The sequence below is a fragment of the Tenebrio molitor genome, chromosome 5 (genome assembly GCF_963966145.1).
Source record: "Tenebrio molitor chromosome 5, icTenMoli1.1, whole genome shotgun sequence".
NCBI classification, from domain to species: domain Eukaryota; kingdom Metazoa; phylum Arthropoda; class Insecta; order Coleoptera; family Tenebrionidae; genus Tenebrio; species Tenebrio molitor.
The window spans coordinates 19,880,333-19,904,490 of NC_091050.1; the positions used below are offsets into that span (position 1 = coordinate 19,880,333).

General features: G+C 34.2%; 1 protein-coding gene across 5 annotated transcripts in view; it reads right to left on the reverse strand.

Moving 5' to 3' along the window:
* cnn (centrosomin) overlaps window positions 1-24,158 on the reverse strand; it is a 53,732-nt gene that overhangs the window by 8,778 nt on the left and 20,796 nt on the right. For 4 of the 5 annotated variants that reach the window (XM_069049131.1, XM_069049132.1, XM_069049128.1 and 1 more), the window contains exons 2-4: window positions 13,748-13,803; window positions 3,775-3,965; window positions 3,542-3,712 (exon numbers count right to left, since the gene is read on the reverse strand). In XM_069049131.1, coding sequence (XP_068905232.1) covers window positions 3,542-3,712; window positions 3,775-3,965; window positions 13,748-13,803 — 418 coding nt within the window. Of the gene's footprint in view, window positions 1-3,541; window positions 3,713-3,774; window positions 3,966-4,027; window positions 4,356-13,747; window positions 13,804-24,158 lie in introns of those variants that run through there. The other variant, XM_069049130.1, reaches the window with a different exon arrangement.

The window sequence follows — 24,158 nt, forward strand, 5'->3', positions numbered from 1 at the left end:
AGTAAAACACGATATTACTATTGAATGTTGGATAAATATTATAAACAATTCGGGAGGTAACTAATTTAACCAGTCTCGGACTCTATTGCTACCCCTCGCTATCGCTCGGGGGCAAACTTGTCCTCGACAGGTAAATATTAGTTACCTCCCTTAATGTTTAAATAACTATTTCCACTCTCTACATGGTAAGTACGTTGTTATGACATTGATTTGGTGGATGTAGGTACAACTTTTTTGACCTACCGTTGGTTACTATTAACGACGGGATGTAAGTAACCACTTACCTCCCTCGGGGAAATAAGTGACAAAAATTAAACCAAACAAAACACTAATATGCCTTATGGTAACGTTTATTCGATTTCTGTGGCAGGGGGAAGGAACATGAAGCGTTTGCAGCCTCAGCAACTTCCATTTCTCTTTTAATTTTGTTCAAATTCATTTTACAAACTTTTGACACGACGCTTTTAATATTGACGTTTTGTGTGATGAAAGTCGTAGCAACCGGCAACAGACATACTAATATTTTATTCAAATATTTAAAATAAATTCATCAAAAAGAAAGTATGCAGTTCAAAATAACTTTGAGAGTGGAAAAAATATTATAAACAATTCGGGAGGTAACTAATTTAACCAGTCTCGAACTCTATTGCTACCCCTCGCTATCGCTCGGGGGCAAACTTGTCCTCGACAGGTAAATATTAGTTACCTCCCTTAATGTTTAAATAACTATTTTTCGTAATACTCCTAACTCTTAAAAATTAAATCCCGCTGTAGTTGGTGCATGTTAATTTGCATAAAAAATGGTTAGAACGTGTTGAGTTGCGTAATTGTGGTCTCAGTTTTTTGTAGACTCTTTACGCAGAAACCGGCTTTTGTAAATGAGGTAGAGAACCTTCACATCGAGAAATACATGACTGATCGTATGGTTTACGTGATAACCAGTCAGGTTGGATACCACGTGATGTGTACTTTTCTCTTTGAACGTGGTATACATATACAGTTTGGAACAAAATTCATAATAGCGTTCTGCGAAGTTTTTAAGGACAGGTCGATTTTACTTCGAAATCCATCCTGTGTCATGCAATTTGTTTAAATGACATCATCTATTTTTTTTTAATGACAACCCCCATTTTTTTCTTCTCTTTCTGATTGACCTTCCTACTTCGATGGTTATATTTACACTTTGACTAGGTAAGATATAAATAGCAATTATTACGATAATTTGTCCATTTTCTGCTTCACATTTTGATTGAAGCCATATTATTGCAAATTACTAAATACCAGTTCGCTCGCTCGGTTAAACTCGACTCCGTCGAATGAGTCTGAATTCATTGCCTGGTGTTGTGCGCCTGATTTGAGCGTGACGACTTTAGCGTGTCGCGTGACGATTTTAGCGTGTCGCATGAAACTAATTCACTGCCCGTGTGGTGCGCCTAAAGAAGTTTTCATTTCAAAAGGTTCTCAAAAGATCTTGCTTAAGAAAAAATGGTTAAGTAGGTCTTTGCTAGTGGTGCACATATTAGAGAGATATTGCAGTGTCATATAACGGTTAGCAGTATTTAGAAAGACGTTATTTTGACATCTAAGTGTCAATTTTTAGCACGTAGACGGTAATAACGATTGCGCTTTACGTAAATTGCGAACGTATACCGCAAGACGTTAACGTTATTTTTGACATTTCTCATATGTCAACAGTTTGAGTGCGATTTGACCGAAATAAGTTTGAAATAAAGTGATGAACTGCTTCTTGAATATCATCGTCATTTGCACCACCTAAAATTGCAGCTTCTAACATTTCGTCCATTTTTGACACACTTGTCAACTTTGCAATGTCTTTTAATAACGTTAACGCCTTGATAAATTGCAATAACTTTAAATCACTATGCCGTTAAAGCGTAGCGTTATTTCATAGCGCATGCATTTATTAACGTACATATTACTTAAATAAAGTTTGAATGCAATATCTCTCTATTGATTTAAATGCACATGGTGTTGAAGTTAAAATCTTTAGAAAAGTCGGTAAATTAGTTTGTAATACAATGGTGCACGCAAACTTTTTTACGGTAGTGCATATTTGGAAAGCAACCGCTACGAGCTTTTCTTCTTAAAATGAGACAACTTTCTCTCGATTTTCAGAAACAATTCAAGGCACGTTTCAGATTCCGAAAGAAGTATGGCGGAGTTCTCTCTTTCAGTTAAATTTCGTCGTTATCGGTAAACGAATTGGGGTAAAACTTGAATTTAAAGTCACGTTTAACAAAACAAAACTAAAAGTTACGCATCATGCGTTCGGAGCATCGTCTGTTTACCATGTCGACAGTTTTTTTGCGCACCAATTTCAAACATCAAAAAATTCTGCTCCAAAGTATCAGAGGGCGACAGTTATCTGAGCACAGTATTCGATCGCGTTTTATCTAACAAAGATGACTCAAAGTGTAACAATTCATATTTCATTTCAAAGACGGTAAATGTTGATTGTGGAATTTCACAGGGGAGCAATCTAAAGTCTGTTCTTTTGTTAACTTTTATAATAAATAACCTTCTCATTGATAACGGACTTGTTGATGATACTTCTGCAGCTCTTTTTTTTTTCTCTACTTTTAGAATTTTACCTAATTCAGCCATTATTGTAATGAAATATTTTTGTATACATTGAGTAGGTAATGTTAAACAGCAGCAAAACCGACTTCTATTCAAAATAGACGTCGAAAGTGTTGTTCAGGATAATTGAAGTTTTTATAATAGATATACATATTAATATTTTCTATACTGGGTGTTATTGAAAGTTGTACAGATATTTTAACCACGAACTACTGGCTTCATGTAGAACTCGGAAAAATTATCTAAAAAATTCTGTCAAAAAATAAAATGACATTTATTTTTTGAGCTACAATTTTTTTTAATTGCTTTTAGTCTTCTACGTTGTCAAACAACCTGGTAGGTAAAATTTCGGCACATTTTAAAATTACACCCTGTATATTATATTTTATAAAACGTACACCAATGCGGTTTCCTTGTTTTAAAGAATATTTCCTATAGGTTAGTTCGCATAATTTCCTCCATAAGGAGGGAACTGCATCCACACCCATCCGAAGGCAAATAAACAAATAAGTTAAGACATACGTTTTTTTTCACAGCCCACTTTGCTAATTTTTCTGGATCGCATTGTATGTGATCCAAAGAACAGTAAATTTATTAAAATAACAATTCATGTTAATAAATGAAAAATTTTCTCATCAACCTATGAAATACGTTTTTGTTTTACATACTTTGTGATCCGCCATTGCGCTCGACAAATTCACACAATAAGCAAAACGTTTTTTGCAATCACAAATTCGTAACACTGTGTCTTCATATAACGGGTGTTTTTTTAAATTTGGCGTCGAAGTAGGCGCTGAACCGTCGATTGTGAATGCACTATACAGGTTACGGATCACGGATCAGCTGTTTAAATCTTACGCTTTTACACGAGTGGTGCGATCTCAATCGACTCTCCAACGCCTACTTCGACGCCAAATTTAAAAATACACCCTTTACTTACAAGCAATTGGGTCTTCAAGCTTTCAATTTCTTGGTGGCACTCTGTTAGCACTTCATCTTTCTCGGACACCGTTTTCTTGTGTTCCTCATCTTCCAATTCCATCGCTTTAACAGCTTGACACAACAAATCATGTTTCTCTTGAATCTCCTTCCTCAAACTTTCGACTTCAACCTTTACACACACAAAAAAGAAAGGTTTTCTTTCGTAAACTACCGCAACATTCCAATACTCACCATCAGTTCCACATTCTTCTTAACTACGTTTTCTTTATCTAAATTAAAATTGCAACCCATCCGTTCTTCTAAAAAATAAATCCTGAGCTTCAAATTGAAATTTTCTTTTTTGAGATTGGCCAGTTGCTCTTCGAACTCTTTGACGGACCTGCCTCGCATCGGCCCACCCGGCGACCGCAGACTCATAGAATCTATAAAAAAAAATCAACACAGTCAAAGGAAAATCTCACCTTTTGACATTAGGAAAAATCACGATTGCTCTCGCTAGCAGTTTCTATGTCTAGGTCTTCGCACGACTCCGTCACGTCTAGTTCAGATTTCTCTTCCATTATGGTGTTTTCAATGACGGCTTTGAGGTATTCACGCGCCATTTCGGCCTCCACGAACACTCCCTTTTACTGTTGATGGTGCACGGACAAAGTAATTTTCATCGGAGAAATGAGGCGTTGGTTAATTTAATAAGGACCCATGAGAACTTGTGGTGGACAATTTACGGACAATTTACAATGGCGACATCGAAAAAATCGGTAATGTGTCAAAACTGACGTCGGTGCGAAAAACAAAATCCACCCATCCCGACCACGGCGATCAGAACGCAACTCCATAAAATAAAGGGGAGTCGTGCGTAAAACTCAGAAAAACAGAAGCAAAAAATGTTTCAATAACTGCATTCATTTTTGCAGTTGATAGAATATTTTTCCTCTACCACTTATACCTCCCTAGTGTGTTTTTTCTAAAGAACTTCTGGTCATTTGCAAGGGTTAGGCAAGACAACTCTTATTTTTAAAATATTACGATGAAATATTACACCACACTAAATACCGATACTGTACAATCAGTATAACTTTTTAATTATTTTTTTTTTCGCTATCAGTTTATTCATTGGAATTCTAGTGAACAATTAATTGACCTATTTGCTCTAATAATAAACACGTGTAATGCTTAAAATCTCTACATACGAGTATTTATTGGGTCTGTCTGAAAATAGAACAGTTTTCCTTGATAACTTTGACCAACTCCTAATCCCTAAAATTATCTCATATTGCTTTTTGATCCCAGAGAAAAGGTCCAAGACGTCCTACTCGCATTTGGCACAGTTTCAGGCAGGTCCTCGCGCACAAATACACATTTTTACGATTGGTAAGACACGCACGTGTGATGTGCCAACTTGTCTTCTCAGAACCGAACGGTGCAAAATTAATCCACGTCTAAATCCGTGTTTACCTTCGGTTTTTTCTTTTGTCTTACTTCTATCGAAGAATGAAAGGAGGAAGGAAGAAGGGTGCAACTGCATTCATGATTATAAATAGAGCATGAGTGTCTTCGCGTTTGAATACAATGAAGAAGGGGCAATTAGGTTCTTCGAGGGGTGTGTCCCGTCTATTATGAAATGAAGGAGTTTATTTTAAGGCGAACGGTTATTAATGACTGCTGGGATGGAGTCTGTCAAGTGCAAAGAACGGAAAGAATTGTGGTTCAATTTCCGGGGCAAGCCTGAAGAACCCTCAATGGTCCATTATTACCATGGTCGACAAACTTGAGACAAAAGATGACTTCCGGATCAAAGTAATAAGTAAGAAAAATACCTTAAGATAATTCCACTCTTACAAAGAAGTGAAATTAATAACGGTTTTCTTTAAAAAAACAAAAAACGAAGAGACGAAGATCTAAAAAAATGTCGATGCTCTGGGCGTCTTTAAAACGGCAAAACTAGATCCAATGTAGATATTTTGCAGATGGAAATCGCCACGGCTTATTTTTACGTTGACGGTTAAATTTATCCAATGGATGGCGTAACTGTATCTTGTATATACAAACGCCTGAAATTTCAAATAATAAACTGATTTGAATTAACCATCAATTTTGTGCCAAATTTATTTATAAACCGTCAGATATCAGATCCGTTTCACTATTCAGTTTTGTTTGCATCTTTACATGTTTTATGCGGCATTTATTCATTGCTTAAATAATTAAATCGTAAAAGAAGTCCGCAGTTTACTAACGATGGATTTGTGGAGTTAAATATTGTCGGTGTATTAAAACAGTTTATACAGATTTATTTTTATTTACTTAATTTTATTGTGGAAAACATTTTCAAAATTTTATGCGGAAATTCAGTCAAACGGAAGTCCTTTTATCGGACTAGTGGGAAAAGTGACATTATATTATCACTAGTGTTAAAAAGTTACATTATTTTATCACTAGTTTTAAAAAGTGACATTAGTGATATTAGTAGTATTATCACGAAAAATTATTTAAATAGCAGATTTAAACAGGATTTTAATCAGAATGTGTGCTTTTCGTAACTAAATTAGAAAAAATCTTGTATGAAACTCGTAGCAAAATGGCTATTTTTTTGCACACGACAAAAAAGACGCTCATTTTCAACTCGTTGCATAAATAGCTATTATAGATATACATGCATAGAATTGGAATATCGTCGGCGACACAAGAAAACCTCGTAACTCCCGTGCGCTAATTTTTGCAGGATACAACTTTTTGTCATTGATATGTCTATTATTAATAATCGGATGAAAGTAACTGTTATTAAACACGTTTATTTTATAAAAGATAATGTAAGAGAAGCACTAGAGAAAAAGAGCAAACGTGTGAAGATGTCGTGTGTGTCGCCGACGATATACAAAGTATTCTGGATTTTAGAGTAGAACCTTACATCAAAAAAATTAAAATTTCCACAAAACGTCATATTGAAATGATTCTGTTAATGTGGATGGATTGTGATTTGATTAATAAGTTAATTTGAATTTGTTAAGGCACAACAGGTTCAATAGTTATTGAAAATAAAGAGACGAAAAACATAAACAGAACATGAATATAAAAATGGTAAAATTGAAGACGATTTTTTTTTTATTGGAAACACTTTCCACTCAAGTGGAAATAGCTATTTGTGCAATAAGTTAGGAAAAGTGATTTTTTTCCTTACGAGATGCGGGATTTTTAATCGAGACGAAGTCGAGATTAAAAACGCGTCGAGTACGGAAAAAACACTTTTCCTACGAATTGCACACATGATTTTTTCTACTGGAGTTTGGAAAATACATAAAATTTGGATATTTTTAATATACTATTAATTATTTCTAAATTAAAAAGCGAAATCAAAATTGTTCTGCTTTCGTTACCATAGAGAAACAATTTATTAATGAAAAATTGTGAAGGCGTTTAAGCTTTTGTCTCAATTAAATACCAGTTTTTACGTTACGTATCCCAGGAGACGACCAAAATTGAACTTTTAGTGTTGAAATATTATTTCCGCCCATAGTAGGAAATTTTTCACTTTTCCTAACTCAAATTAGTATTACAATGTTGAAGTTTTCCAAACTCTAGTAGAAAAAACCTTTGGTATACAAATTTTTGGCTTAATTTAATCTATTTCTATTTTGTACAGAACATGTACTATGGCGGCCAAAAAATTTTGGCCGTCACTTTCTTGACATTCAAGTAAAGTGTAAATAAACCTTTAGGAATCGTAACCCCACTTTCGATTCTTGTCATTTTGACAATCAATTTAAACTGTTTGAAGCTCAGATATTCCAAAAATCCGACATGAATAAACAAAATTAGAGCAATCGTACATAGATAACCTGAGGTAAACGTTCTGTGTAGTAGAAATGACAAAATAATTTTGAGTTTTGAAATTTACCACCCAAAAAATAACGTTCGTAATCAAGACGGTAATCATGATGACAATAAAGTACGGATTACAATTTTTTTTTTTTTGAATTGACAGACAATGACGGCCAAAATTTTTTGGCCGGCATAGCACCACTCTTCCAAGTCCGATTTCTTTTATGTTTATACATAAATGATTGCACAGTTGGTTGCATAAAACATAAAATTTAAAATAGCAGTCGTCAAAATCAATTAACAAAATTAATTTATGTCAATTACCGTGCACAATTGAAAAGATAAATGTCAAAAAAACTGGTCACAAAAGTGAACAACGCAGGGATCAGCAAACTTACATAATATTGTATTAGCAACACAAATACTGCTATTGCACAATTATATAATTGTTAAATATGTGCAATTTACATGTAGCTACACCTAAAATCCTCATTGTTATCGTACACCCACTTGGTCATTCAAACACGTTTTTCTTTGTTGTAGGTACAGATAGACGTAAGTATATGAATGTTATAAAATAGGAACAGGAAAAAATCGAAAAAAATTGTAAACTATCTTTACAGATAACTTGGACAAACAATAAATTGAATTTATGTCGACAGTTTTTCCAATTTTTTTATGAATCGTTCCTTTTCTGCTTCTTTTTTGGGGTAAGTAACCAATAGCAATAAATTGTTGTTTCAAAACGTAAACACATCAAAGATAAAATATTACACAGTGACATGATTATGTCGTATTTTGCAATAATTACACACAAGGCACCAAATTGTGGGTGTTTATTTGTATTTATTCCGCTCCTCTATTTTCACTTTCGACACTAACAACAAATTTAAAAGAGATACTCTTTTTTAGATTCCTGAAGGAGTGAAATTATTGTTGGTAAACATCTTATTTCAAAACAATGTTAAAGTGGTAAATTTGATCACATTATTTTCTACCTTACTTACTTACCTTGTTATAGACGTCAAACAACTATCGACTTTCTTTTAAAAAATTCACAACTGGAATGGTCAATAAAAATGTGTCTGTGAAAAAAAGTAATGTCTACCAGCCAATAATATTTCAACCCTCCATCACGCGGCTCCATAAATTAATTCACATTAGCGGGTTAAATACCCACTTTACTTTTATGTTAGTTCTGAATGGAAATTGCTTTTGTAAAACCTTCTGTCACATAACTGAAAAGAAATGATAATATGTACTAATTATTAATAATAAAATATCATCAACACCTTCAATTTTGGTAATACAAGAAATTTTAAATGATCGGCAACATTGGTAGGCACAAAGCAATGTCATTTATGAATAGTAGAAACAAGATCGGTCCAATGTGGCTTCCCTGGGGAACGACTTTGAGTGATACAATACAGTAACAAAAAACTGCTCGAAATAGCAAACATTTTGAATCGATGGGGAATAATACATTTCAGAAAAGCATAACAAAATGCAAAATGCAAAATGTATAGTTTGTCCAGCGAGAGATTGGTTGACATAAAAATCGCTAAATTCTACGTAGCGAAAGTAGTACCTAGCATGTTATGTATAATTTGAAATAAACTAGCCAAAAATGAATAGGGAATTTTTCCATTTTGGAATTTTTTATAAATACAGGTTAAAATTTGTAATGAAATATGTTAGAAATATGTATCTATACACATTAAAAGTAACGTTTCAAGTACTTGTAAGGTTTTAAATTTATCTAGAGTTTAAGAACACGTGGTAGGGAGGGGTGGGGGTTAATTATTTTGCTTTTCAAGAAAAATTGTGGAATTCCATATTCATTTTTGCCTAGTTTATATCCTTCAAGCAGTAACATTTTTGCCCTAAAATTATTCAAAAGCTCAGTCAAAAAAGGGAAGCTTTTGATCCAATTTTATTAAATTCTGATCAGTTAAGTATCAACTGAAATGGATGGTTTAACAGGTAAATCATTTAGAGAAATTGCTTTAATATCGATCGATTAGTGTAATTACTGTGGCATAAAATCCAGAACAATTTTCTAATGTTCGTGTTAAATATACATTGTAAATCTACAAGTTTAAAAATAACAGTAATATAGGTCAAGAAAAGCCAAAATAAGGTTGGTGCATTTTGCTCAACGCGCTTCTCCGTAAATCACCACTTTTTTAATTTTTAATCTGTAAATTTGTCAAAGCCCGAAAAAACAACACTTCAAAAATACACACACTTACATTAATCGTGGTTTAAAAATGGAAGCAGTACCAATCCCCACCTCGGAACATTTAGATTACAAAGCGATAAATTTTCACAATAGAGCGTTGCTTAACACATTTCCATTTCATTTATAGACCGCCACTTCAAAAAACCGCAGTCCAAAAAATTCACCTTCTACATTCGTCTCTGTAACGTTTCTTCCTTTTTAATAATTCATGTTTCCCGAGTTCCAAAAATAAAGTTCGCCGTTAACTTACCACATAAATTTGGTTACATAATCGAGTGCAAGACTGATGCGCGTCTATTGAATTTTCGCCCTTGAAACCGTTATTTTTGAACGTTCCAAAACTGTTGTTTGTCATTCCAGCGTGGAAAGGTGCCAGAACTGTGGCGCACAAAGCGCCTAATTAATAAAAACATCGTCTTCAGGACAATTAGCAGCACTCGCCGTCGCTCTATAATCTCCAGTCGGCCGCGACCATCTACATTATTAAATAATTCATAGGTGGATGGATCCGAACTGATTAATTCCGACCTGCCGGAAGCTAGACGGGGGCGGCGACATCGTCCGCAACGTTTACAAAGCGACGGTGATGGCTCATCCTTCGGGTCGCGAGACGGGACCAACATCCAACAACAACAATAAGAGAAAAACATTATTTCGCTACTAGACAAAACTTATCCCGACGCGCAAGTGAAATATTTGTGCCAAGTTATTATTTGGAATGTCTTCCAAAATCTGTTTATGCTTTGATGGTGTACATGTGCGCTGTCGTCACGAATTAATGGATCCGTTTGGCGGTTTGTTCATAACTTCAACTTGTACGTTGTGGTGGTAATAAAAAAAACTGCTGTTCTGATGTAATATTTTGATCTTTTTATTTTTCATTTTCAAGGTCATCTTTAACGTCTGAATTTTGGCCGGGGTGCCAGTTTAAAAAAAAGTCAAAGAAAAACAGCAGAAGTTATGTATACATTTAGCAACAATTCTGTCTACACCAGGAAATTATACCTTATTTCCTACTCATCTACTGAGTTGTTTCATTTTTAAAATTTCGAAGTTGACAAAATTGAATGGAACTTATATTTTCTATTGTAGCCATCCAGTATCCACGCAAAACGTTGAAGAATTATATGTATAAAACAAAAACACTTTACTTCTAATTTATAAAAAAAAAAGTTAATCGACACTCTTGTTGATACATTAACGAGCAAAAACACTTTCCATGTTTTGAAGCAACATTTTCAACATTTTTAGCAGTAAAACCGGGTTTAACGAGACAGATGAAGGTTTTAATTTATGGTGGAATAATAGTTTCAATTTTCACCTTAGCGACTGGGGCTAAAACAAAATTACCACTTTAAATGCTGCTTATTCTCGACTGTTAGCATAAATTGAAAAGACCACCGAAAATTATTAATGATAATGGAAAGAAATTACTGGTCTCGAGATTTCAAGTTGGGAAGAGAGTCTTCCGAACATGCTCCAGGTGCTGGTGCGTCGAAAACAGGCGTTACGAAAGAAAATATTGATTTAGTCCATGATCGAAGTGTTACTGTCAGATTTATAGCGGAAAGATGTGGCTTTTGCATAGGTAGGTACTGTGGAAAAAATGTTGCACGATAAATTAGGACTCTCGGCACGTTGGATACCACGTCAGACATGTCAGCGCTGAGACCAATTTGGCGTTAATTAATACAGACCCAGATGAATTGTTGAAATTTTTAACGGTAGATGAAATTTGGGTTCAGTACTATGATTCAGAGTCAAAACGCCAAAGTATTGAATGGAGGCACGAAGGCTCACTGCCCCCTCGAAAATTTCGCGTCCCCACCTCAGCCAGCAAGATCATGCCAACAGTCTTTTGGGATTTTGAAAGAGTAGAAGATACTTCTTGTTGATTATTTACTACATGACTGGAGAATATTATGCAAAATTAATACCAAAAGACGAGGAAAATTGGAGACGCGGCGTCCTGTTCCATCAAGACAACGGTCTCGCACACAAAAGCTGTATTTCGATGGCTGTTATTCACAACGCAGCTTTTCAAATTTTCCAACAGCCCTCATATTCTCCTGATTTAGCCCCTTGTGACTACTTCCCATTCTCAAAATGAAAAGAACGTCTTCGAGGAACCCATTTAAATAACGGGTGACTATTCAAATTTTCACTTAGGGTTGGTTATGGATCACTCTTTGTTTTCCGTTGCACCTTAGATACTGACAAGTTTGACAATTCAATAAATGTTTTTTTTTATTTATTTGGCGTTTCATGTTATGCTGATGCCGCGCAAAAGTTATATAGTGAAATTTTTTTAATAAACAATTGTCAGTGTCAAAATGAAGTAAAAAACCATACTGTACCACCCTAAAATTTGGACATATGGACCAGCTGTATAACAATTTGACACCAAATCATGGTTAAGGTTATGTTCACTTCACTTCCCGTACCTTTCTTCCGTGAATTCATTTTCAAAACAAATTTAATGAGAAATTAGGAGAAACCTTTTCGAATATTGAAATAAATTCTCGCTCGTTAGGGCGCAGGCTCAGTTACATAAAAAAATGTTGACACTCAATGTGACCAATCGTATTATCATGAAAATAACAGTTTGGCTCATACCAAACAAGACAACGTCTTGACAATTGTTTATTAAAAAAATTCAACTATAGGTTATGTTTCAATTGTACTGACTGACATTTGTCGTTCATTCTTGCGCGTGTCTAAATTAACAGAAAAAATAAAAACGCGTTCAAGTGCAAATTTTAATAGTCACCCGTTATATGGTGCGATCAACATTTTACCGAGATAAGGGGCGGCTATGACTTTGGGTACATTAGCAAGCATAATTATGAATTTTATTCATAAACAAAATGATTTTTTCCTGTTCGACACTGTCATAATTTGAGAATTTTCTCCTGTGTGAACGGATTTTGATAAATGCGAGAACTTGTCAAAACGAAACGTCAAGCTAATTTAAAGATTTTAAGCGATTTGGAGCCTTTAAGGGGCTCATCGAACAAAAAAACGTTGTATTCAACTTGTTCGTTAAATAAACTACTATTTTTTAAATAAAAACTTAACGAAAACTCAATTTTCTTCATCTGATGAAAGAAATTTTACATCGAGGTTATGTATTTTTGTTGTACAACCACTAATAGAATAATGAAAACCATCTTCATCTTCACAACATTCCCCTATCACCGTGTATAGCGTAAACAAAAGAAAAATGTTTTTTTAATTTTTGACTCCGCCACTGTCTTATACGTGGATGGATTCAACTGATCTACAAATCCCACATTCGTCTTCTGCGCCAACCACGTGATGTCATGTTTCGTTTTGACTTTACCCTCTAACTCAGTTAATAAACGTCAAACAACTGTCACTATGAATCAAATTTTTACGCAAAAATGGTTTTTATTTCAGATTCATTTTACTTTCGTAATGGTTTTTCCAATAACGGAGAATTGACATTCAGTGCTGTTGCCCGTTTGAATGAATTTCGGCAAAAATTTCCAAATTTAAATTGGAACAGGTACATCTATGCAACCAGAAATACTTCAATGCTTTCCAGAGCATCTGTGGAAATACGTCCAAGATCTCAAAGCCTTCTTTGATCTAAATACATACATACATAATTCTCAATCGCACGGTATGAACCTTTCAGAGGACGTTGAAAAATAAAATAATTTCAAATTTCTCACTTGTGCGCTTCTCTGTTAAGGACAATAATAATTGATCAACTGCCCTCGTAGCTGGAACATTTTGATTTGTTTTCTACAATGTTGCTATGACTAAACTGATTACATCATACTTTTTATAAGGTCTACCTAGGTATTGTACCACATTGAAATTTTATACTTTTTATAAGCTCTAAATATTGTACCAAATTGAAATTTGAATATGTAATTTAAAAGCGTCTTCAATTAAAAAAAAAGTGCATTTTAACAGTTGTGGCATTCTAAATAAACGATATTTCTGTAGGTACGGAATTCACCCTTTTATTAAAAAGTGTTATCGAAATCTAGATGAAATGTATATGCAAACTACATAACGTCCGTTCGTTCATTATAGATATATCTACAATAGCTTTGCAATGTTTATTAGACACCCTACACATAATGAGCGTACAGCGAACATATGTTTACTTACTTGAGAATGTATTATCTTGATCTAAAGTGACCTCTTGCAACTGACTAGGGCTCGTACTGAAACAGAAGAACAACAAACTAATTAACATTTTATTGTGCACAGGTGTGTGGGAGGTGAAATATCTGACGATGGCCGAAATGGGTCAGTTGCGAAAGCGTCTGCCTTCATCAAAGAGTCCTGGAAGTCTTCACAAAAATAGAACTTGGACAGATGTTCAGAATGAATCAAAACAACAGCACTTGCGATCAATAAAGACAAAAGAATCAACTTTAAAACAAACACGAGGGTATTTATTAATGGATCTGTCAATGTTCGAGTAGCTTCACAAATCGGGCGCAATTCAAACAAAAACAATTCCCAGTTTAATTGCTTTCGAATGCTTTTCAAATCGTACCTAGGCTGAATCCGAATCGATTAAACTGAAGCTAATGCACTGTGGATTGTTTATTTACATTTTCGAGAAACGCCCAACATGCACATACATAATTGGAAATACAACATTGTTGTTACATAACGAACCTTCACGGAAGCCCACACGTCAAATGCACGAATCTTGAGTGCTTATTATTATTGAACAGTGAGCAGATTACTGAATTTAATAATCGACCGCAAATGTTTAATTGTTTGGAAAGTTGATAAAGATTTACACGCAAGAGGGACATTTTCTCGCATTGATTTTCCACTTCAAGGCGATTTTCAAGAAAACGAGAAAATAATAAGTAATATAAATATTTATTTCAACAACTGATTAAATAAATAAATATGTATTGTAATGTTTTTTTTTTGTTGTCAGAAAATTATCTGATGGAATTATCCTTCATTTTTTTTTCTTTGGTTAATTTTCTGTATCGCCCAAAGAAAGAATATCCACAAGTCATCAAAATCTGCGGAGAATATTTTCACTATGTAGTAGTGGCGCAACTATGAGGGTGTAATAATATAAAAGTACCTAAGATAAACACGCTACTCGTTGTCATTGGTTCGATTCAGGGACACTTCTTAAAACTACAAAATCCAGCCTAAAATGTATAAATTGCTTTTTCAGAATATTTTCTGAAAGAAGCTTCATTCAAATACGACAGTAACAAAACGCAGTGGCATATACTTAGAATTACTTGGGTAAACATTAATTTGTACTCATTAAAAAAAACGATAAAATAAGAGTATGTACATAGTATGTTTTTATGATCATCTTTCACTACTTGTACACCTCGACTATTAACGTCAAAACGTTTTTTTTTAATGAAATCGAGGTACCAAAAACTTTGAAGATCATCATCACACGAATGTATTTTTAAAGACAGACATAAAATTTTATTTTCTAGCTAAAAATTAATGAGCAGTGACGAGACGATCATGGCTAATTAAAAAAAAGGTAAATTGAAATTTACAGGTGCTGTATGTTTGGCACACACTTTCCACTGTTCCAAGAACTCATAAATTTTACATAGCCTGTGGACTAAAACGAATCGTACTTCATTTACAAGTTATCGAACGCAATTTCTAATAACATTTCAACAGCAATATTAACATCTACTTCTTGCTTAAATGCAAACTAAGAAGACCTTTCTAAATTACAACGCTCACTAACAGACCAAGCATTAACCAAACTAGCTGCAGGAATTCAAAACATTATTTTTTATAAGAACTTTATCGGAATGTTTGTTTTTTAAACACACGCTCCAAACAAAAATTTAAAAATATATGTTTTCCTAAACGTTGTTCTTTTATTTGGCTTGTTGCCTATCTTTGCGTACTCTTCAGTAGAGAAGCCAGATTTTTGCCCCTGACAAAACAAATGTTCATTGACCAGAAACACATTTTCTTTTAAGAATTTTTCTAAATCCTTCAATGTTATTCTGAGCTAGCTTATTTCCAACTAACATTATTAATTGCTCTTTCTATCTGTATATACCGTACGATTAACACCATCTTACCTATTCCTATTAGCATCTTCTAAGATCCCAAAGTAACTCAAAGGGGTCGAATTTAGCTACAATTAAGTCCTGGTTTCTTTCGGATTCTTTGTTTGTCCGATGTGTTAAAATTACATCAAATCTCTCAAATTTTAATGAAATCTTACAAAATCACAATCAAGAAATATTATTCAACTCTTGAAAACCAACAAATTAAATAGTTGACAGTTGTGTTAAATCTTGGAAATCTTTCTACAAACGTGCAACGGTCTAACAGTTCCTCTATCAATAATTACCTCATCTCAAGATCTAACGTGCAGGATGAAGACAGAGAGTTGTTTAAATTTGGACGAAGCGCCTTGTTCTTTTTGCTTCCTCTTGTGTATGCCGTGTGTCATCGTCTGTGAAGTCTTTAGGTTCTGGGACACTTTTACGTTTTAATTGAAACGGAAAACATCTTGTACCGTGCAACAAGGGAACAGGATGAAATATAACTTGCACGTTATATAGTACCTACTCCCATGTGTTAACACGAACAGATGTTAATACCATTTTTCCCCTTTCGGGAAAAAAATCGTACTCGAAACCAAGATTTTGTTTGATACGAAAAGACAGTCAAGGTTTAACGTTATTAATAAAATTCTTCCGGAGGAATTTGTGTGGGCAATATGTTTATGTCCATTTGAAATTCCTTGATAACGAAATTGGATGCTCGCCTTAACTTGCCAAAACAAATGCTGCGTACGTACGCGCTATAAATTTTTTGGAAAGTAGAGAGAAGAAAATTTCCGAAATAAAAACATGAAGATTTATGATGTCAATGTTAGATTTGTAAAGCAGAAATAGTGCGGGATGAATTCCAAAATGTTGAACAAAAATATTCTCGGTTTTGAAATGCAAACATCTTGTGTTTAAAAAAAAAGCTAGAATATAAATTAATTAACCACTATTAGAGGCACCAAGATTGGTGCACAATTTGTCCAAGTTGGATTTTATCTTTCTTTTGGTAAATCAAAAGGACTGTTTTGAAAGAATTATAGAAGTATGTTCAAAATAAACAGAGATAGCAGCATAAATAAACTTAGGACGATTTCCTAAAGGCGTCCATATGTCTATACAATTGTGATCAAGAATAGCTTGACAATGATTAAGTGATCTGGTCACCACTTGCTGCCATTATACCGAAGTACGTGCGAGTCATTTTAAGAAGCTCTTATTAAAAGCGACGATTAAATTTTTCAACACACAATAAAGGCCAAAGATTAGGCCTATTTAAATCAGTCAATAGATGATTTCATATTTATTTAACAAAGACCATTCCTAGAATATTGCAATCATTATATTATTATTAAACTGTCAAAGAAAATACTCTTAGATCTTCTCTGACATGCAAATTTTGCGTGATCTTTTCCGCTCACGAATTTTCAACCTCCTTTTCAGTGTGTCGTATTTATTAAGTTACTTGTTTACATAATCATTCGGCTCTACATACAACGTGTCCTTGTGCAGTGGCATAAGTTCCAATACATTGAAACATCACTCAACTAGTAAATCATTTCCTGCAGTGAGCAAGACATATTCGTTTCTCGTTTGTGTAAAACTTCCGTCGGTTTAATAAAGATTAATGATCCATTTTAACCCCATTTGTCATATTTACAACGGGTGTATTGTGCTCGATATTGATCGAGACAATCGGGAGTCCAACTGTTTGACAACACTGGGTCTTCAATAAGTTATTGTTCATTCAATCTATTTGGAATTAATGGGAAGAATGTCTTAATTGAATAGTTCAGCAATTTGTGAAAGTCACTTTTTAAAAAATAAAGCAGTTGTAGCCTTTTTCACCGTCGTAGTTTAAAATTATGAAGAGCTTAAAACCTTGGTTACAATTGTTAAAATCGTAGCAACAATTGTTTTGAAGCTTGGTTTAAAAATAAGGAACGTCGGTGCAAACGGCCATTGATATATGTAATAATCTGCGACATACGTGGTCTTTGATACAAATAATCACGACTCATGTCTGAAAGCTGTATCATAATATTATTCATGAATGAATTCAACAGGTTGCGAAAGTTATTACATATTTGGCAATTCGATTTACGTCCCAACAACCAAATTTATGAATCAAAGATCTGGTTGGTTCTTATTTCTTTAAGAAATGAATTATTCAAACAAAAACGGAAAGCTATTCTCGTCACTTCTGTTCAGAGTGTCTTCAGCAATAAAATGAATACACAAATTTATTTAAATTATTACCATAACCGCAACAGGTTCCGCCTTTCAGAAAATAAGGGACATCATTTGTATCGTAACAGTTGTTACCATACAAAACATTTACAAAAAGATACACATAATGTGAATTAAAAATATACAGGGTGTATCTGAAATACGTGTGTTAATTTTAACCAGTGGAAGAACTTGCCAATTTATGAAACTTTTCTCTATAACGTTTTGCAAAATGCGCAAAAGTTTTCCAAGATTTTTTTTGCCTCCCAATTTTTATCAAACGAGTTGTTCTGTGTAATTAACTAAATCTTCGCCAGAATTATAAAACCACCAACACCACAATTTACCTGGAAAATACAACTAGCAACGTTGTATATAAGCACATTCGACGTTTGAAATGAGGAAAATAAAATGGTAGATTTGGCTGGGTGCTTTTCTTTGCGATTGAAAGAGACGAAATTTTATACTAGGTACATTAGTTTACAATATGTATAACCAAAAACACCTAACAACGTGAAACTAACCATTAGGGTTTTTTTTATTGCCAACTTAATTCAACAGGTGGTGGTTTTATAATTTTGGCACAGACTAGCCTCTATTATACATATATTTTTTTGTAACCATTATCTATTTTTTCTATAACAATGTAACTTTTAAGACAAGGGTCCGTTTCTATCACAACAGCAAATTCTCAGGATCAGGACTGTGAGGTGGAAGATCCAATTATCTTACCAGGTCCTTTTTACATACTCGTAGCATTCTTCAACTAACTAAAGATGTTGAAAATTTTTGTATAATGTAATACGAGTATAGTAAAATTGCTTCTAAATAAATTCATACCACTGTGATTCTTTAAAAACATCCTTCAAACAATCCATTTAAAAAACAACAATAATCCCGATCGTGTTACATTTTTTATCGATTAAAAAAATTAAAAAAATTCCCATTGGACAATCAAAAAATTCTAAATATGGCATCTTTGCTTTATTAGAAAATAATGAACCCATGTAACACAATCTTGTTGGTTCTCTCTTTGACCACGGCATCATGGTAAAAAAAAACATGAGGTTCCATTCCCAATAGCTTTGGACCAAAATAGTAAATCGTATCAATAAGAGTAGAAATAAGTCTTTTTGTGTTAAGCCCAGAGATTGAAGACCGAGAGTAAGTCGAGGTCGCAACTGGGCGAAGCACAAAAAGACTCACTGAATGAGACATACCTACTATTTTATCTTCAAGCGGATCACAAAAAAAAAATCGGACATGAACTCGTTTATTTTCTTTGCTGCAGTTACAGTAAAATGACAATTTTCAAACTTACAATGTTGCGATATTATTAGTAAGTACTTGAAGGTTCAATAATATTAGTAAAGTCTACCCAAGTCTAAAGTTTGCTTTTTATTTAACGTTGAACGGTCATCTTGCTATTTTTGATTTTTACATCTGGTATCCGTCGACATGGGCGACTCGTGTTGCACCACAGTGACACCGGTTAAATATTCGGTAATAATTTCGTTATTTCACTTTTTTAGAAACTTTTTTTAACAGGGATAATTTAATTATGTATTATTAAATATTTAGTGTAATTATTGATAACTAAATCGTGAGAAATGCTTCAAATGACCTTACATCGGTCGAGCCTCCTGTAGACATTTCGATTCCTAGGATTTGAACTGTTTCAAGTCCGGTTACAAAAAAAGCCACTTCAACCGTTTCTATAGAGATACACAAAGGCGTGATTTTCGACCGCTTGAAGATAAATCTTCACTGCACTGTTGCTTCTAAGCAATTAAAAGAAACTTCGACAAATTTTGCAGCTTATTTAATACATATGTATGTAGTTAATGTAAAATTCACACACTATCGTTTTTGAAAAAGCAATTCCTTTTGCCAATTTCTTAGCTCATCAATGCCAATGACCTCTTGGATTCTTTTTTTTAGACCTAATAATATTTTGTTAAAATCTATTTCATGTGTATTTATTAAAAACACAAATAACTGTGTGAGCCTCAATGAAATTAAATCTGAACTGAAAATACTTAAGCAGGATTTTTTTTTCTAGAATAATTTCAATTTGTTCTTTCTAATAGATTAACTTTGGAAAACTCTTCTGATCAAATGCAATTCAAACAACATGGTGCTTAAGACGATCTCTCAGGCTCTCATCATCAATGTGTGCTTTAAGAACCAGTGAAAACTTTTATATCTTCCGCCACTCTCCATTGTCCCCTTGCCAGCTGGAACCTCTCCCAAAATATTTCCCTCCGCCTGTTTTATTTTATTAAACGCTTCTCCGATGCGCTAATAGACCCCTCGTGAAAAAACTTCCGTTATCTCAAAAACCTCCGCCGCTCTTCTCAATTATTCTTAATTACGCACCGTGAGTACTTAATGGCCACAATAATTTGTAAACATCACCGCGGTATGTACCACCGACGACGACGACGACGTCGCGACGCTTCCAGGACGATCAACAGGAAACATCCTAGGTGCGGGACGAATTTTCGGCCTCCCGCAGGTTCAACGAACTGCGCCATCTCCATGGAGAGAAATGTGCGTGAATCGACGTGGTGGACTAGCACAGACGTCGCGGTGCAGGCTTGCAGGTTGCATCGATAGTAGAAGTAGTACCGCGTGGAATTTATAAATACCACCTCGACACACGATACGCAAATTATCGGAATGGTAGGGGATGGTCGGACTTTACGACTTGTTATGCACATGGCGCTAACATAACCGGAAAGTAAACAATGCCGTCGTAAAAAAAATCTAATGAATTATGACAGCTTGACGCTATTTATAAACACTACTTGCTCTTGGTAAATAAATAAGCGAGAAGTGGTGGTTCCCTGTGGGACAAGTAGCGTAATCCTTAATGGAAACCGTTCGCATGTGGGATGACATGAGTTCCAACAAGTGTATTATTCTAAACGTACGCACGTCGTGAATCATTGCTTAAACTTAAAATAGTTAAACAATTTTAGGTCACCTATCGTCAAATAAACCAGACTTTGTCGCACATTGAGTTATGTACATGACCTACTATTCGTACTGCTTAGATTTGGTACTTACGACAATTATTTACGGTCCACAATTATGTTTAATTAGATATAATAAATAACGAGTGATGAATGCAAGGTGTGGGCGTGCTCCATCCTGTTATCAGTGCCAGCCGCTGGGATTTATTTCAGTAGCTTATCGTTCAAAAAACCTCCATGGAAGAGTTTCAGGTTTAAAAATATGTACATACATCCCTCTCGTCTTCATTACGTAATTTCTTATGGCCTTACATAATTTGGTTGTTTTTGTTGTTTGCTTTATTAACTTTTATCAACTATCAATACACAACATCAAACTTTACGACATTCAATTACCGCACTAGTGTGGTACAATGACATTTTGGAGAACTAGTGCGGTAAAAAAAGTAGGTACTGTGGCGGACAATAAATTTAGGCCGGCAAATTTCTGACATTTCAAAAAAGTCAATGCAAGCGACCATTTATTGTCATTATGACTGATTTGTCAGTTTGTCAAACTGAAGGTTTTCAAGCTGTTTGGCGTTTCCTTCGCCTTTTTCGTAACTTACAGATAATGATGCACTAGCATAACTGATTTGTAGTAGCACTTCTCTTTTGTGCACGCTTCTTTTCCCAATTTTAATTTTGATTATCGCTGTCACGATGACAAGAATGACAAAAATCGAAAATGGGGTTAGTTGAACATAAGGCCAGCTTCACATTTTGATGTCAAACCAATGTCAGGCCGGCCTAAATTTATTGTCCGCCATAGTATGTATGTACTAAGATAGCTGATAAGTCTCATGAGACGTGGACATTTTTTAAATTATGTAATTTGAAATCGCCTGTTTTTGAAAGCTGAAAATCCTCCACAGAAAAAAAAAATTAACCCTAAAAGCAGCTATTTTGCTTAAAATTTAATGAAAATGGGTGGACTTTAGGAACGGAAAAAATCTGCGTTAAAAAAATACCTATCTAACAATATGGGTTCTTAAAAAAATATGCTCCAGGATGATAATTTAAAAGGGCTATTTTTGTTACTTGCTTGACGTTTCTGGCTGCTAAATGTTGCTTCTAACTACGAGTATGTACTTAAGGTTTTTTGGTAATTGTTCACTTTAACTACTTCTGGAATTTTCGCGTTTTTTTCTGGCTAGACAGCCTCAGGACGTCCTCCTACATCGTTTCTCACCAGTCAAACCTTGTGCAAATGAAAATGTTCCTTACCCTTTAGTTATACTAAGACTTGGCGCGACCTTGACGCGACCTTGAAACACAACCAGAGAGAAAAAAAGGCATTTGCACAAGATTTGAATGGTGGGACGCGATCTAGGAGGACACCCTGAGGCTGTCTAGCCAGAAAAAACGCGAAAATTCCAGAAGTAGTTAAAGTGAACAATTACCGTTTTTTTTTTGTCATTCACTAATTTATAGTGAATGCAATATTTATACATATTATACGAGTATGTACCTCAAATGAAGATATTGTCTCGCGTTCTCTTGAGCCCTACTTTCATACATACCGGGTGGGGCATCGTATACGCGCACGCGAGAAATCGCGACTTCTAATTAAATAAAATTGGCCAAATTTTATATACCTGACTAATTATTGATAAGGTTTATTTGAGAATTTTTAAAATTTTTTTTGTTAATAAATAAGGCCGTAACAGTTTTATTAGTTTTCTGAAATTAACTGTTAATTTACCTATAAAGTTTTTACACTAAATGAATCTGTATCTGCTAGCCCATCAAACCCTGGTGGCACAATTACAAATTTTGACTTGGTTAGCTAAATAATTCGCTTTTTTATTTAAACGTAAACCAGACGGGTGATTTACCGCACAATGGTATAATTTCCCAACAAAGGTACTGTAGTTTCAATTTAGTTGTAGGTCGTAAAATATTATTGGAAATTATGAGCGATTAACGGGCACAATGGTTGGGTTTGAAAAGGTTGGGAAGCGGCGCGTGCCGTTTGCCGTACAATGCAAATATACCAAATGTACAATACAACCCTGCTTAAAATATTACCTGCTAGTGGTAAACTAGGATTTATAAGCCCCGCAAGATCTTTAACTTAAAGTACCATAGAATTTTACGACCTACAACCAAATTGAAACTACAGTATAGCCGACCGTTTTAAACCTTTTTGCCATAAAATTGACAGTTTCCATTGTCACCTAAATTTACAATAGCACAAGTAGCAGGTCATAAATAAAAATGATTTTGAAACTTGAAATGTAAAACTGCGTTTAATTCAAAATCTAATTGGTATTTTTTTCCGTAGATTTCGTAAATAATAATAGGAAGTGAATCTGTGTAGGTTAGTACAAAAATCAGAACTTGACTTTTTGGTTGAAATTTACATTTTAATTTTTTTAGGCTTTGTTTGTAAGTGAAAAATTATCAAAAAATTTTGAAATGTACCTTACCACTAGCCAGGTAAGTCTGAAAAATTTCGACAATTTTATTTAATTAGAAGTCGCGATTTCTCGCGTGCGCGTATACAATGCTCCACCCGGTATATTTACAATGTATAAACAAAGCACGTTTATTAAGAAATTGTCATGGCGGCGGTATCTTCCCATTACTGTACCAACAGTTTTAATCGAGTATGTTTTTGTTTTGAAAAGCAAAAATCATTAAATTTTTAGAAGAAATATATTTTAAGAAACATTTGCATTTGCAATCTGTCAACATAAAAATTGTGGAAACATATTCAAGGACATTGACAACATTTGAACTGTGTTATTATCGGTCACTGCATTCGTTGCATAATGTTCAACCTGATAAAAACCCAATCAATCAATCTGTAATTATTTTCGCAGTACGAGTACATCCACCAAATTAAACATTAATAGACTGCGACCTATTGCATTAATTTATTAAAAAAATCGCAACGGAAAAAACAACTGTAAGTAGACCAAGTGATAAATACAGAGAAACATAGACCACATTAGTCAAATTAGCAAAACCGGAAGTGATGCTTTATACAATTGACAAACGCATCATTATTTACTACTTTGTTAACAGTAATTAACACAAAAAAACAAAAGTTCAAAGCTGCTCCACCATCTAATTACACAATTAATCTTTGACCTAAAATGCAGATAAAAACCACTATTAAAATGAACACAGCGAACAAAGCCGATTAGAATAATTGTACGTTGCTTGATAAAAAACAATTCTGAGAACTCTTCGATATCCTCGAGAACATCCCGAAAAAAAAAATGCAATTAGCATCAATCCCAT